This window comes from Mustela nigripes, chromosome 3 (assembly GCF_022355385.1).
Source record: "Mustela nigripes isolate SB6536 chromosome 3, MUSNIG.SB6536, whole genome shotgun sequence".
Taxonomy (NCBI): Eukaryota; Metazoa; Chordata; class Mammalia; order Carnivora; family Mustelidae; genus Mustela; species Mustela nigripes.
This window is the reverse complement of record NC_081559.1, coordinates 28,549,102-28,565,540: the sequence shown is the minus strand read 5'-3', so window position 1 is coordinate 28,565,540 and position 16,439 is coordinate 28,549,102. Positions and strand designations below refer to the sequence as shown.

At 54.7% G+C, this 16,439-nt stretch overlaps 1 protein-coding gene and 1 long non-coding RNA gene across 2 annotated transcripts; one reads left to right on the top strand and one right to left on the bottom strand.

Moving 5' to 3' along the window:
* Window positions 1-2,471: 2,471 nt before the first annotated feature.
* On the bottom strand, window positions 2,472-9,069 carry LOC132013564 (uncharacterized). The gene is made up of 4 exons (XR_009403035.1): window positions 8,986-9,069; window positions 5,608-5,696; window positions 4,575-4,778; window positions 2,472-3,928 (listed from the first exon to the last, which is right to left on the bottom strand). It is a non-coding gene; the product is annotated as an uncharacterized LOC132013564 (long non-coding RNA).
* IHH (Indian hedgehog signaling molecule) lies at window positions 7,882-14,869 on the top strand. The gene is made up of 3 exons (XM_059393500.1): window positions 7,882-9,055; window positions 11,459-11,720; window positions 13,407-14,869. Exons 1-3 carry the CDS (start codon window positions 8,744-8,746, stop codon window positions 14,063-14,065), a joined length of 1,233 nt encoding a protein of 410 aa, XP_059249483.1. The 5' UTR covers window positions 7,882-8,743; the 3' UTR covers window positions 14,066-14,869.
* Window positions 14,870-16,439: the final 1,570 nt, after the last annotated feature.

Sequence of the window (16,439 nt, the reverse complement as noted above, 5' to 3'; positions counted from 1 at the left end):
GGGGGTCCTGGGAGGAAGGAGCATGTTAAGAGATCCTTTATTCAAGACTAAAAGATCTGCTACCCCGGGAGGAGGAAAGCCTGCCAGTTTCATTTACAACTGCTGCCTGGCGCTGCCCAGGGCACGCGGCAGTACCGATGGGTCCCATGTCACATATGGGAGGAACAGGAAGGCCCTGGCTGGGGGAAGAGGTATTGCCAGAAAGGATTTCTTTTTCATTAGTTACCGGATATGACAGTAATGTAGAGTCATACTCTGATGATGTGTGGATGTGACCCAAATAACCCACCTTGGGTGGTTTTCTGCTGGTGCTAATGTCCATTACGTTGCTCTTTTTAATAAGTACCAGTTCAGAGTGGCAGGGTAATTTACACGATTGGAAGAGGAGGACAGAGGGAATAGAGGGCCTAGGCAATGGCCACGTGGAATCGAAAGGAGATGCAGGGTCTGGATTGTCTGAAGGGAAAATTAATGCAGCAGTATGTTTGGCCAAAGGCAGACGACGTTCCTCCTGCGGACACTAGGGCACCTGGTTTAAGAAATGGCCAACTCTGAGTTTGTCCCCCGCTGTCACCTTGCCTTTAGAGGTGTCACAGCCAGTGAGCTGAGGTACAGTGAGGCCCAGCGCCAGCAACTTGGACTATTGAACGGTCAAAGTGTAGGCGCATTTTTAGGATTGGCAGAATGAAAATAGTAGAACTGTGCCAAACGAAACTTACTTGATCATGTCATATCGGGCGAGGATGGAACACCAGGAGGGAGCCTTTGATGTTTCTCACTGAGGGTGCTGTGTGGCAATTTGGGGACCGGCATGGCTCCTGTGGGTCCTCCCCCAAAGCCATTTTAAAGCAGGAACGGTTTAAAACTGGCAGAAGGACACCTGGAAAATAGTTCTTGGGAGTGAGACTCTAAGATGTGTGTATGCTCCCGGAGAGGAATCTTGAAATCACCCTAATGGCCATCATCAGATGGCATTGAAGCTGGTACAAAACTGATGTCAAGATGATCTAAAGATGATGGAAAACACTTCAACAGTTAAGTAAGTTGGACAACTAGTGGAGAGAAGTCAGTGGGAAGAAAGATGACCCAGTGGAAGCTCCAGAGGATGGGCCGTGGTTTGGACCTGGAAGGGAGACGTCGGAAGCCAGGCCAGTTGGTTAAACCTTGTGCGGTATATAGACTGGGACTGTCAATGGGAAAGTCCACCAGGGTGTTCCAAAACATCCCAAAGGAATTCGAAGAAAGGCAAAGGTTTGTAGAAACTATATCAGGAATGAAATAATTAAAAAAAAAAACATATTCCACAAGAAACAGCACAATTAAACATGCATTAATTCAAGCCCTGTATATGTTGAGTGCTGACCCCACAGCATCCCCACCAATCGGGAATGTTCTGCTACTTGCTTTCTGGCCACAGAGATGTCGCTTCTGTTTTCAAGAAGCCTCCCATCCCAAGACGATAGTGAAGGGATAGTTGTTTTCAACTATACAAAGTAGAAAGTGGAGAGCCACGCCCATGTCTCTTTTTAAAAAATGTTTAAAAGAATCCTATCTATTATTTTATTATTTATTTGTATATATATTTTTTCATTTCCATTTTTTATTTTTATTACTGGCTTTTATTTTTACCAGACTATATTGTGTCCATATTTACATATCAAACACTAATCTCTTTAAGGGTAAATTATCTTCAGTATGAGCATTATACAAAGCTTGAAAATTATACTCATGATTAGAGAGCAGAAAACCAGGCTTACTCTGTTTCTTCCCCCAGCTTCGTCCTTGATCACACTGGTCTCCATGCTATTTCTTTAATATGCAAGCATGTAAGGTCTTTCTTTGCTTTCTCTGCTCCAGAACGCGCTTCCCTACACATCTGCTTGTTTGAAGACCTCACATCTTTCGGGTCTTGACTCAAGCCACACTCAGGGAGACCTCCACTGACCACCTTACTTACCAGAGTGACCTACCTCCCAACCTCACACCCTCCCCACAAGCAGGCCGCCCTCCCACTCCTTCTCCTCCCTTCCACGGTTTGTGCTGATGTTCCTTCAGGTTCCCCAGTAACACATTGTGCAACTTCGTTATTTTTAATTGTCAGTATCCCTAATGCTTCCCCACTAGACTATACAGCTCCACAAGGGCAGGGCTCTCTTCTCGTTTCTCTGATTCTCTCACATCTCAATCAATTCAGGTCATGTTTGGCACTCTCTAGGGGCTCAACACTACTCGTGGTGTGAATATCTGAAGAAAGATGATCACACACACACACACACACACACACACCCCACACACCACTGTCCACCCCGGCGGTATCTTGAAGGGGCTTTAGAAACTTGTGGACACAAACGAATTTCATCTTTTTGGTTTGGAGCAACCTGTCAGAAGGAGAGAGTGGGGCCGAATGCCATCGTGTGAGCTAGAACCACAATGGAATGGAGCTGTCATTTTGCAGAAACTAAGAACACAAGTTAGAAGAAACAAGTGACAAGATACCTTCTTGCTTTCTTTGGCTGTACATCCCCAGTATCCTCAGAATGCTATCTGTACCAAGAGAGACTGGTGAGAGAGGGGGAGAGGGCCATTTCAAACCCAGTTACAGAAAGCATTCCAAGAGCATCGTTTGAGTATTAAAAGAGTAGTACCCTCTCCCGTACCAAACATTCACTGAACTAGTATTTTCCAAGACTCCCTTGAAGCAACTAATTTCTTCCCAAATAGAGACACTGGGGTTGAAATAAAGCTTGTTAGTTAACAAACATGTTATTATCCATATACAGAAATATATTTGTATGTGTGTCTTTCAGTCTATAAGAGTTTACCACAGTCCTTAGTTTCTGATTTGCAGGGAGCAGGGGACCTCTTCTAATATTGCTACTTTTCCCCTACATTTTCAAAATCATCAAAGCAAGGTCTTTAATGCTGGAATCTCTCTGAAATGCCTGTAATGAGCTTATTGTTAGGGGAAGGTAACTTGACATTCTCATTTCTGATCAGCAGCTGGCTTTGAAAGCATTTGAGTGGCTCTAATTGGATCTCCAAAATGTGCTCTGGACTGATCTGAGGCTTGAAAGACAGGCCTGCTACCATTTCTGCATGTGGGCCAAATTTGGTGGAGTTGCTAACCTCTTTAAAAAGATCAGGGGTATGGGGCACCCGGGTGGCTCAGTTGGTTAAGCGACTGCCTTCAGCTCAGGTCATGGAGTCCCAGGATAGAGTCCCACATCAGGCTCCCTGCTCAGCAGGGAATCTGCTTCTCCCTTTGACCCTCCCCCTTCTCATTCTCTCTCTCTCTCAAATAAATAAATAAAAATCTTTTTTAAAAAATCAAAGGTACAGGGGCGCCTGCCTGGCTTAGTCGGTAGAGTGGAAACTCTTGATCTCAGGACTATGAGTTTGACCCCCACGTTGGGTATAGAGCCTACTTAAAAAAATCAACAGAAATCAGAATGATCCCAACCAGCTGGGGAAATGGTCAAAGATATGAGGTGTTAAAAATCCAAGATAAAGGTAACAAAAGAGTCCCCTAGATTTAGAGAGAAAATGAGTGTCTTGAACAGAGGCCAACAACCCAGTGTGCTTGCCCCAGGAATCACAAAGAAATGGGGTTATTATGGAGTCAAACCGGTCTGGATTCCAACTCCAACTCCCTCGCTTACAAGCTCTGAACCTTAGTAGTTCCTCATTCGTAAAACGAATGGTGTCAATTTCATAAGGCTTTAGTGAAGGTTACATCAGATCGCAGTGGAACCTCCCCCCTTCCTAGATTGTCCAGCTTGGGTTTTCATTATCACTGTGCCATCATCTGTGTTTGAGCCACAGCCCATCTCCGAGTTTCCTCTTCATTCTTTCTAGGCATTCCTTCCCCTCCTTCAAAACGGATATCTTTCAAGAGGTCTAACCCCATCACCAGTTGGAATTAGAGCACCTATGAAATAGATATCAAAATCATCTAAAGATGATGAAAAACATTTCAACAGTTCAGTCACTGGGACAACTAGCGGGAGAGGTCAATGGGAAGAAAAGATCCCAGGCTAACAGCTTCCCAGTTCCATACCCTTCTAGGCCCGGATCTACTAACTTCTCTAGTTTATAATGCATTATTCTGTACTCATTCAGGAGTGGTATTCACTGCTTCGTAACTGTCTTTTATTTTCACGATTTATTTTTGAGGTTAAATAGTAAATTTCTTGAGAAAAACAATGGTGTCTTTGACTTTCTGTTTGCATTCTCTGTCTTTATGTGCCCATCACGCTGTTGTGCACAAGGTAGATGATCCCTCAGAGAAAGAATCCTCTTAATCCCACTGCTGTCTCGGGACACACAAGTAGGAGCAGCGGAGTATGAGCAGCTGGATGGATGCTACTCCCCTTGGACGGATGATAGGAATCAGACAGCCGCTGTTGCTAGCCAACCCAACGGAGGATAATGACACAAAAGCTTTGGAGTTTACAGCTTATACTTGTACTTTACAGCTTATACTTTTAACCCTCTCAACAGTCCTCCGAGGTAACTGATAAGCTTTTCACTTGATACATGAGAAAACTAAAATTTAGAGAAGTCAAGTGACTTACCCAAGGCCACATGGGTAGAAGGTATCAGAGACCACGTTCGGGTGCAGATCGGCCGATTCCAGGCCTGGTGCTCTTTCCATGAGCCGGGGCTGCTGTGCCCTGAGTCACCGGCAGGTATTCGACTAACAGCATTCCTGAAACTTGTCTTGTTGTGGCTCGGCTCCCATGGATTTAGAGCAAGATTGATCTGGGCAAGTGGCAGGACTAAGAGGAAAAAGACTAGTTGATTACAGAAATACGGACCAGCGCAGATTATGTGTGTGATTCTGTGGATATACACACACGTCTGTACACACGCACATACCTACACACACCTGTACAAATAGATGACAAGCTGCACGTGGTATTTGTACTACAGTGTTAATTTCAAGATGGAGTAAATATACTAGCATAGTAGTCTAATAAACAGATAGTAAAACCTTTACATTTTCATTTGTAATCTCTACACCCAACATAGGGTTGGAACTCATGTCCCTGAGATCAAGAGTCCCACACTCTACTGAGTGACCCATCCAGGTGCCCCCAACAGATATGTTTAAATTATCCGGTTCTATGGTGTCTTTTCCTCCCTCTCCTCTTTCTTTCCGACCTAGTTTTCCAACGTGCACTCTAGTAAGCAAAAAAGAAATCAGCATATCCAAAGAAATAGATTTTACTTTGTTCTTTGCAAAATCCAGACGATTGAGGGGGCGAAGGGGTCTAGAGGTGGGAGAAGGAAAGTGATTTTACCAATAGACCCAGGACTCAGATGTGAGGTGCCCTCATCAGGCTCTGTTTCCGCTGCTTAAACTCCAGGCCATTGCTGGCCCCGGGAGTGGCACACCTTGGTTCTCCAGTTTATTGGCAACAGGATCTACCAGTGACCAGAAAAAGGAGCAGGCTGCATTTGCTTCTGGATGGATGAGCGTAAGTGCAAAGCTACCCCACATCTACCGAACGGCTAAGAACATGGGCAGCCAAGCCGTCTTGGGCCCCAGTTGGGATCGAAAGCGCTCCAGGATCACTGCCGTGGAAGTGACGATGCTTTACTTACGGGCCTCTTCTCCACCCTCCTTCCACTGCAGGTGACCGGATGGATGCAGATCTGAATTTGAGATTGAGATCCTGAACCACCACTGTGTCCTGAGAAAAAAGTGTAAGTTCAGAGTGAAGAAGCTCCGGGGTTCAAATGACCATGGGACCCCAAACAAGTAACTTTATCTTTAGAGCCTTAGGGTTGTAGATCAGTAATGTGAGAATAATAACTGCCATGGGCAGGGGGTTGTTGGGAAGATGTGACTAAGTGCTTAAGGTAAGTGTCATAGAGAATAGACTTGATAAATATCAGCCACGCCCCCCCTCCCCTGCTTCTCCCAGTCCACACCCTGAGCTCTGCTCCTAAGTTAGCCAGGCAGAGGAGGGACTGGACTTGGTGGAGCCCCGATCTCAACCAACAAGGTTACACTGTGGTAAGGGCACCCCCATGCGAGGAGCACTCCCAATGCCAAACTCTCTCAGCACTGATGAGTGCTTTTTTGACACAGATCAGGTCTTTACCAGAGATCTGTATTCCACAGGGTCACAGTTTAAGAAGGGAAGTGAGAGGAAGAATGGCAAAGTTAATACATGGTTAGAAGTTTGAGCCTCTAAGAGAATCTTAAATTGTCTTTCACTTGGAGAAAAGAAGGTTGAAAGTGAATTTAACAAACTCTTCGAGACTGAAGTTGGTTAATGGCCTTGATCTCTAAGACCAGGAAAAAAAAAAAAAAGGAAAGGAGTTGAATTTGCATTAGAGAGGAAGGAAGAAAGACAGACTGAATTTAAGGCAAAACTGCTCTAGATGATTATTACATAACACATTGGGACAGGTGACCCTGGAAGCCTATGGGGTGGTCTTCTTTAGAGCTCCATAAGAAGAGGGCCCCAGTTAGTCTGGATGCGGAGAGGTGCTGGCCTGGCTGAGTAGTCTGCCCCGGAAATCAGGGGAAGAGAGGCAGACAGGTGGGGAATATCGCAGGGATATCTTCTGAGCCCCGGAAAATATGCCTTAAAGCTCTCTGAGAGCTTTAAGGAAAAGAAACAACATCAGAGTGGTCTGAGACTGGGAGACAGAATCCAAATACCAAGGAAGGAAGAATCCAGTGTAGGGAACATGGGGCAAAGGGGAGGAAAAGAAACAGCCCATCCTGTATCCAAGTCTACTTCTGGTGGCGTCATTATAACTTCCCTTCTGTGGGCCTCAGTTTCCTTTTCTATAAATGAAGTGATTGGATTAAGCACTACCTTGAGTCCTCAGCAATTCTGAACTTCTGTTCACAAAATCGACCCAGAGAACACATGAGCACATCTGTGAAAAGCCACCACCATCCAAACCCCCGGGCTGTACTGGTGGCAGAAGACAGAGGGCCAGCACACCAATGCGGGAGAGGGTTGGGGCTCTGGGGTCAGACCCAGGTAGAGGGTCGAGGATTTGAATTCCTCTCTGCTCCTCAGCCAGAAACTAGTTGTTCATCTTCTTTGAGCTACAAAATCTTCCTTTGTAAACCAGGAATAATAATAGCCTCATTGAGGGATGTGAGTTTAAATTAGATAATGCAACTAGAATACTTGGTATAATAATATCTACTAGCTTCTGTGCCTTGGGCACCTATCAGCAAAACGGTACTTATTGTGTTAGTATTCTTGGATCGAGCATTTTAAAATCTTTCTATTTCTATCTCTACTGAATGTTAGGATATATTGCAACCGAATCATATCATTTGTTGCGATGGTGGCATTTGTCTTTAACATATTTGCCTTCTCTTGTTTTAGCAGAATAAATTCGAATTCATTCAGCTTTCCTGAAAGGCATATTAAAATAGGTACACAAACCATGCTTCTCTGGCTGCCTCTGTGTATTCTCTGTGCTTTCTAATTTGTCAAATAGAAATAACAGAGTAATTGTCCAGCGCGCCAGCAGCTCCAAATCGCTGAGATGGTCCTTAGTAAGTCCCTGTACCCGAGACCTGTGCTGCCCCTCTCCGCGGTGGTCATTTTCTCCAGGATTCTGGCGGTTTCACCATTAGCAACTCTTCTCGGCATCTTGGCCCCTCCCTTTGCAACTTCAGTTTGCTCTCTTTAATAGTGTTTCCAACTCAAAACCCCCTCTCCGACTCTTTGTGAGGCTGGATGCCCCACTCCCACGCTGCACACCTGGGGGTCATAGGATGTGCGCCGGGTTGATAGGGAATTCAGTGCACCGAGCCCAGAAGGCGCGTCTCCTGGGCCAGGGCGGGGCCCCAGGTTAGGAGCGGCCTCCTGCCTTTTGGCTTTACTTCCCCGCAGGGGACACCGTAGGCGGCTGTGCGGTCCCGCCACTGCCCCCCGCCCCTCGCGTCCGGCCGCGCCGTGGGTTGCGGTCTCTGTGGGGGTGGCAGCTCCTGTCCGGGAGGTTTGCGTCTGGCGGGGCACCCCGGAGCCGCGGGGAACCCAGAGGCGAGGCCCAGGCGGGGTGGGGCGCGTCCGGGCGGGGAGGGCGAACTCAGGCAGCACAGGGGGCGCCGAGGGCAGCGGGCGGGCGGACGCAGCGGAGGAGCGAGCGGGACGAGGGCTGGCTGGTGCCGGGGCCGCCCGCCCGAGGGGGAGGAGGCTGTGCCGCCCTTGCTGCAGGTTCGCTGTCGAGCGCACAGGAGGCAGGGACATGGGTAGGGTGCGGTCTGCGCGGGGCCCGAGCCCGGATCTCTTCCATTTCCCCTCTCACTCGGCCCCGAGCTGCGCCGCAGACGGCAGCAGCTCCCGCTCCGCCCGAGCCGCCTGACCGCCGGGCCGGGGTGCTAACCGCGGGGCCCGGCAGCCCCGCCGGCCAGCCCAGCCCAGCCCGGCGGCCCGCAGCCCCGCCGCCCGCCGCCCCCCCGCCGCCGCCGCGTTGCCAAAACAAACGGGCCGGCCTATTTATTGGCGGCCGGCGAGCCGGGCAGCTCAGAGTCGAGGCGCCGAGGGGGACAGCGCGCCGCCACCAGCCAGGGCCCCGGGCCCCCGCCCCGCACCTGAGTCCCGCCGGCCCTGCGCCGCGCCGCGGCAGCCCATGGCGCCCCCGCCTGGAGCCCCCCGGAGCCAGCCGGACGCCTGAGTCCCCCCAGCGCTCCCGTCGACTCGCTCGCCCACCAGCCCACCAGGCGCCCTCGCCCGCCTCTCGCTCGGGCTCCCCGGCCATGTCTCCCGCCCGGCTCCGGCCCCGACTGCAGTTCTGCCTGCTCCTGCTGCTGCTGCTGGTGCCGGCGGCGCGGGGCTGCGGGCCGGGCCGGGTGGTGGGCAGCCGGCGGCGGCCGCCGCGCAAGCTCGTGCCGCTCGCCTACAAGCAGTTCAGCCCCAACGTGCCCGAGAAGACCCTGGGCGCCAGCGGGCGCTATGAAGGCAAGATCGCGCGCAGCTCGGAGCGCTTCAAGGAGCTCACCCCCAACTACAATCCCGACATCATCTTCAAGGACGAGGAGAACACGGGCGCCGACCGCCTCATGACCCAGGTGAGCGCGACCCGCCCTCGCAGGGCGCCGCCGCCGAAGCACCGCCACCTGCCCGGCCCTCCCCGCCCCCCTGGCACCTTTTCTCGACTGGCTGGCACGCCCCCTGGCACCTGCCCCTGTCGCCAAGCCCGGCCGTCTGCTGCCCAAGATGGGCCGGCCAGGGGTCTCCGGGGAGAGCGCGGACATCCGCGAACCTGCCGGAGGCTGTGAGGAGAGCTCCCCGCCTCCAAGCGCCACGGCGCAGCCGGGTGGAGGCAGCTTCTCTGGCCCGGAGTGCAGGCAGCTGAGGTCAGACGCGGCACCCGGAGGTACCTGGCCTCCACCACCTCCTGTGCCTCCGGGACCCACTCAGTCCCTCCGGGCCTAACCTTCCTCACGGCTGCGCCCCTCTCCTTTTGAAGCCATCGGGCACCCCAAAGGCGAAGAAGCTGTGGGCGCAGAGGGCCTTTCCTTCCCGCGCGCTTGTGGTCCGCTGCGCTGCCCCCTCCTGGAGTAGCGTCCCCCCTGGGTCTGGTCTTAGGGACAGCGGGAAGAGTTGGGCTGGGAGGCGGAGGTGGAAAAGGGAACTTGTCCGGCGAGCCCACGTGTCTGTCCCGAGAGCTGAATGGCCCAGCTGTGGTTAAGGGTGGGGTGCCGGGAACTTCGGGCTCTGGGAACGAACTTGGGGGATCCCCTGGGCTTGGTGGCCGGCCGGGGAGGGCTGAAAGAGAAGAGCCACGATGCCTGCCTGGGAAGGCCGGGAGCAGAGCTGACGCTAGCTAGTCTCTGCAAGCGCGGAAGAGGACACGCTCAGCCCACGCTCTTGGGGGGCAAACTTTCTTTCCTGCAGCCTGGGTCCCAAGGAATCAGAAACCTTCGTCCCCTTCCTCAGTGGTGTCCCTGGGCTGCCCCCGCAGGCAGGGAGCCTGCTCGTTAGGTGCTCTGGGAAGAGCAGCTCCAGCACAACCCTCAGCCTGCGCCCTGGCGCCGGGGCTGGCCGGCCGGTGTCGGGGCCGAAGGTTGGCTGGTGGCCGGGCCGGGCCGGGCGCCGAGGAATGCAGATAAGGATCCGGGCCACGGGCTGGGCAATCATTGACAGCGCGCGCGGGCTCTGGACCGAGGGGGGGGGGGGGGGGGGGCGGGGGCCGGCGGGGCGGCCGTAGGTGGGGGGCGAGAAGCCTGGAGGCAAGGAGTACGCCCAGCTCCCTCCCTGGGCAGTGAGCGCCCCCCCCCCAGGTAGGCTGCTGGCCCCAGAGGTTGGCCAAACCTTGGGCTGTAGCTGCTGTTGGCTCCTGGGAGACCCGAGTCCAAGGGTCTGTGGGGCCTGGGCTCTCCCAGGTGGGGCACCGGCTGCCCAGGCGTGGCAGGGCCCCGCACCCAGTCAAGGACTGTGAAAGGGACCCCTCTCTCACATGCCCATCCCCCCAGTCAACTGTAGGGTCCTTTGGGCTGTAGGCATGGTGGGAGTCACCACAGACAGATGAGCTCTCTGGTCCTTCCCGGTAGGCCAGGGCACAGCTCAACTCCCGCCCCCATGTGAGACAGAGCGCAGCGCTGGCTTGCTGAGATCAGAGGCTCGTTTCCTCGGATCCCTTCTCTGATAGGGGCCACGCAGAGGTGCTCATGGCTCTGGACTCAGGGAGAACGTGTCCTGGGATTATCAACCCCAGGGGCTCCCCATGCATCGGGAGATGCTTCCTGTCGCCCTCCATCTGGCCGGGCTGTGAGCTAGCATTTCCATCAGCTTCTGGTTCCCCTGCTTCCCCATCCTCCGATCCATTGCTGGAGGCTTTTGGATCTTCAGTAGCAGCAGGAATTGAAAGGAAGAACTCTTTGGCGCTGGAGAGATCCAGGCAGCCCGGGATTCCCCTCCAACACACCCCCACGCTGCTGGGGCCCTCTGCACCTGCCATCCCTCAGGGCTGGGATTGGGGGGCTTCAGCCCTGAGGCTACGGTGACACCTACTGGGCACCTCCGGCCTTGCATGCCTAGCAGTCCTGCCGGAGGCAGTCGGCTTTGCTACCACTTCCCCCCACCCCCCACCCTGCTAGCAAAGGGCGGTTTCTGGTCTCCAGGGCCTTGGTGGGACAGGGGGACTGGGTGCTGGGAGAGTAGCCCCATCTGTGGAGGGATGGGTGGCCCGATCTGAGGGGAGGGAGTGCAGAGAGGAGGGGCCACTTATCAGAGAAGGTCGCCCAAGGGTGGACCTCCCGCGGGGCCCTCCGGATTTGTGGCGCCACCATGCGGTCCAGGTCCCTGGAGCAGCCAGATGCTAGAATGCAAGGAAACAAGTTAGGGCTCTTTGTTCTTAAGAGACAGGGATAGAGCACCTCCCCGGTTTCCCAACTCAGGCAGATGATCTGGGAGAGGCCTGGCATGCAGGTCAGCATTTCCCCCTAACTCCATGTGCTTTCCTCTTGCAGCGCTGCAAGGACCGCCTGAACTCTCTGGCCATCTCAGTGATGAACCAGTGGCCTGGTGTGAAGCTGCGAGTGACTGAAGGCTGGGACGAGGACGGTCACCACTCGGAGGAGTCGCTGCACTACGAGGGCCGCGCAGTGGACATTACTACTTCAGACCGCGACCGCAATAAGTACGGACTGCTGGCTCGCCTGGCCGTGGAGGCCGGCTTCGACTGGGTGTATTACGAGTCCAAGGCCCACGTGCATTGCTCCGTCAAGTCCGGTGAGCCGCTGCCTGGGGGCTGGGCCCGGGGCCGGGGCCGCAGGGCGTGGGCAGGCACAGGGCTCGCTGCTGCCCGGAAGGTGAAGAGGCCGGCCAGGGGATGGAGGAGGGGACCCCAGGGAAGAAGACGTCTGCGGCGCTCCCCGCTGCTGCTGCTGACCACCTGCTCGTCCCGTCCCTGGTAGTGTCATGGCAGGAGCCTAGGGAGACAGGGCCTGTCCCAGCACTGCTGGGGGCCGGCCTTGCAGTCCGCAGTCCAGAGCCTGCCGCAGGAAGTGCAAGCCAGAGCGAGCTGGACAGATGGAAGCCAGGCTGTGACAGAGATGGCCTCCCCACTCAGCTGACTCAGAATGGAAGCGGGTGGTGGGACCAGGGGCCGGGGCCAGGGCGTGCCCAGACACCAGCCTGCCTGACCAGGAGCCAGGAGCCCAGAGATTCAGAATCCACAACCCTGAGGCAGGTCAGGCCCTTTAGGGCACTTCCTATGCTCCCCCCCGGGGGGGTGCAGGTGTCCCCAACCTCTCCCCCCCAGGGCCCTGAAGCTGGACATTTTGGGGCAAAGCCAGCCACGAGGGCCAGAATAAACAGAGTGGACTCAATAAAGTGGATTTTCCCAGATTGGCCGCCTTGTTGATCCAAATGGGCAGGCATGGGGGCCTCGCCCCTCCCTCGACCTTGTCAACATCCCTGTCACCTACACTGAACCCAGTCACAGATGCTTCAAAAGTTTCCTGCATGACGGCCAGCCTAGCCCCACCAGGCTGTAGGCACCGGGCCATAGTCGACACTTGAAGACCTGGCACACTGAGACCAGGCCCACTGCTTCCTATTCCCAGACCCACCGGGGCACACCATGGGGCCCCCACCCCCGCCCTCCCCTCGGGCACTTGTCCACCAGTGGTATCTGCTTCAAGTCACGTCCACCCTGCACCTGTGAAACACTGGCCTGGGGCCAACTCCCCAAGTGGCCACCTCCATCCTCATTCCTGACCCCCAACACTGCCCTCCATGCCACTCCCCAGTGCCACCATGTCCTGTCCCCACACAAGGACCCAGCACACGAACTGAAGACGGTGATTTTACCCTTGCCAGTGAGCCGGGCCCTGGCCTGACTGTCTGCTCCGAGGCTCCCCAGACATCTGTGTTTGTGCATGGCCGGTCCTCCTCTCACTTCCTTATGGACTCTGAGGTTCAGCTCTGGCCCAGAACTTGGGGAGTCCATCTGAGAGGGCAATTTGGGGGGGAGTGTCTGAGCAAAGAGTGAGAAATAACGGGACCTCCAGACCCCAGAGGAGCTAAGTGCCTTCTCCACGGAGACTGCTGCTTGCCGAGTGTCAGGTCACGGCTGACTGCTGCCCATCTCAGACAATCCTGGTCCTCTCTGACAGCCTCAAGGCACTGTCAGGATGGAGGGCAGGTGGGAGCTTTCCCTGGGCTTTAGAGGGGCCCTTTCCTCCTCACCCGTGGGTCTCAGCACACTGAGTCCACTCCTCTCGCTGGCAAAGGCTTTGATTGGGTGGCAGTGGGGGAAGGGAGGAAGATGACATCGTGGGCTGGGGTGGATTCAAGGCTGCATGGGACTGGTGTACGGTGAGCGGTGGCAGGGGGCAGCCTGGGAGTGAGAGGCGCTCTGGGGAGGGGTGCTCTGACAGAGTAGTAATACCTTTGTGTCCCTTCTTCCCACAGAGCACTCAGCTGCGGCCAAGACAGGAGGCTGCTTTCCTGCTGGAGCCCAGGTGCGCCTAGAGAGTGGCGCACGTGTGGCCTTGTCGGCCGTGAGGCCTGGAGACCGGGTGCTGGCCATGGGGGAGGATGGGAACCCCACCTTCAGTGACGTGCTCATTTTCCTGGACCGTGAGCCAGACAGGCTGAGGGCCTTCCGGGTCATCGAGACCCAGGACCCCCCGCGCCGCCTGGCACTCACGCCTGCCCACCTGCTCTTCACCTCCAACAATCACACGGAACCAGCGGCCCACTTCCGGGCCACCTTTGCCAGCCAAGTGCAGCCTGGCCAGTACGTGCTGGTGGCTGGGGTGCCAGGCCTGCAGGCCGCCCGAGTGGCGGCTGTCTCCACACACGTGGCAGTGGGGGCCTACGCCCCACTAACCAGACACGGGACGCTGGTGGTGGAGGATGTGGTGGCTTCCTGCTTTGCGGCCGTGGCCGACCACCGTCTGGCTCAGTTGGCCTTTTGGCCCCTGCGACTGTTTCACAGCTCGGTGTGGGGCAGCTGGACCCCGGGAGAGGGCGTGCACTGGTACCCTCGGCTGCTCTACCGTCTGGGACGGCTCCTGCTGGAAGAGGGCAGTTTCCACTCACTGGGCATGGCCGGGCCAGGGAGCTGAAAAGTCCCCTTGGCTGCCCTCCCGCAGCTTCCTGACTCAGTCCAAAGGCCTCCTTGCCAGTAGCAGGGCACTGGTGCTGGACGGGACCTGAGTCGGGGGGGGCACTGGTTCCCACCATCTCCTCTTTCACGGAGACACACCATTGCAGCTTCATTGGGCAGTGCCAGTGTCGACCACCCATCCCACTTTGATGCAGTGACAGGGTTGAAAGCCCAGCTGGTTGGTAGGGGTGGGAGGGGCTGGTCTAGCCTTCTACCCTAGAGACCTCAAGGCTGGCAGAGCGGGGCCAACCCAGCCAGCTCTCCCTTCGACTTTTCATACCTGTCTCCCCTGCGGGGGAAGACCCGTTCCATCTGTCTTAGGCCCCTTGTAGGTGGGCTTGTCCCTCAGTTGATGCTGCTAGATTCCCTGGGAGCCAGCAGGGAGCTGGCTGGACTCGACATCAGCTGCCCAGAACCGAGAAGGCCGTAGGGTAGGGCAGCCAGCCTGGCCATCATGAGGCAGGGCCTTCCTTTCCGGACACACTCCTCGGGACGCCTCCAGAGACTGTTGCTATCAGCGGGAGGAGTTCTGGGTTTCAGCCAATGTGATCACAGCGCCCGGGAACCTGGGGAGGGGGCTGGATGTCCTTCAGCCCCAGCCTGAGCTAAGCTCCCTCTTCTGCTGAACCACGACCCCCACTCCCCCTCCAGTCAGTCTCCCCCCACCTTATTTATTGGCACGGAGCGGGAAGCCCATGGGAGCATTTGGGGGATGTTTTGGTCTTTTCTTCCTTTTGTAATAAAAATTATTTAAGTTGTTAGAGCTGTAGAGTCTCGGATGCTGAGTGGGGCCAATACACAGTCTGGACCCATGGGTGGGTCTGTCCGGGATGTGCTCACCTTCCTCTGTGGACAGAACCTCCCATGCTCCCACCATCTCTGCAGGCCCTCCTCATCCAGCAGCCCAGCAAAGCCTCCCCCTACACACACACACACACCCGGCCCCAGAGAGCTGGGCTCGGCGCTAGGCAAGGCCTCTCACGTGCTGACCTCCAACTTTGCCTTAAACACCACTGGACCAGAGAGAAAACTGAGGTAACTAGCCCAGGGCCCCATTACTCCTCTCAAACCACCTCACTGTGCCTAGTCAAGGCCCTTTTCCCGCTTGCTCCAGACTTTCTCGGGGCCTGGGGTTCTCTTCCTTCAGTGAGAATAATGGACCATGGTACAAGAAGATTCTATAGAATTCGCATCTGCCTTGTGGCCCATTCTGACTTCTGGGACAACTCAGGGGTCCCTAATCTAGCAGGTCTCAAACCTCAGAGCTCCCTCTGCAGCGTGTTTAAAAATGATTCCTGGCTCCACTCAAACAATTCTGCTGTAACAGATCCAGACAAGGCACAGGAACTTTTCACAAACACACCCAACATGGCTGATGGCCCATGGATGGCCCTTGGAGAAACATGGCTTAGTCTAGAGAAGGCCCAGTTGGTTGCCCAGACAAGATGACCCCCTTCTTCATTTTCTCTTGGTCTCTCGAGCCCAAGGCTGTTTTTTCTGAGCTGATCTCACTACAAATAGCCAAGATGCCCAGATCCAGTGGTATATTTGTGAAATTGTCAGACATTTAATAAGCCAGTTGAAATAGGCCACGGCAGGAGAATTCACACCACGGAAACGAGTGTACGCTCCGAAGTAGAGTTCCCCCAACCATGGAGAGCCAGTTGCTAAAACACACCAGTTTCTCCCCTCCACCTCAGGGATGACTGCTTGGACTCTTACCTCACCCTTCCCCCATCTCCATGGAGGAAAACACCGGAGAAAACATCATTGCTCTGGAAGCTGTGTCATCTGGGAGGAAATAGGGTCCCCCAGGCAATAATGACAACTGCTGTTGTCTGGTGCAGACTAACCATCACTATGCATTGTTCTGAGTGCTTTATAGGAAGCTACTTAATTCTGGTAACAACCTTATGCGATGTATGATTTCATATTATCATGTTCCAGATGAGCACAGAAGCACAGGGAGGTTAAGTAACTTGCCCGAGGTGACGGAGCAAGGGACAGAAGCAGGATTCAAACCCATGCATCTTGGCCTTTGGGCCCAGTTTTGACCACGAGGTTTTTCCCTTGGTGAACTTGGGTTCTCTCTGGAAGACACTCTCAGCATTTCAGGCCCGGAAGTCAGCTTTGTCAGCACATGTAGAATGGACTCATGGGCAGACGCTCATGAACCAGGTTCACAGGGACGGAATGGCCATGAACTCGTCTACAGTGAAAAACAGAAGATCAAGGTCAAGATACTCTTGTCTGTTTGTTTGTACATTCTCTCACTTACAGACATTCTTCGTGGGGGTGGGGGAGAGGCAGAGAGAGAGAGAAAGAAAGGGAGG

Coding starts and splice junctions, on each gene's coding strand:
- IHH (XM_059393500.1), top strand. CDS start 8,744: ATGTCTCCCGCCCGGCTCCGGCCCCGACTGCAGTTCTGCCTGCTCCTG. Junction 9,056..11,458: donor CCGACCGCCTCATGACCCAG/GTGAGCGCGACC, acceptor TTCCTCTTGCAG/CGCTGCAAGGACCGCCTGAA. Junction 11,721..13,406: donor GCATTGCTCCGTCAAGTCCG/GTGAGCCGCTGC, acceptor TTCTTCCCACAG/AGCACTCAGCTGCGGCCAAG.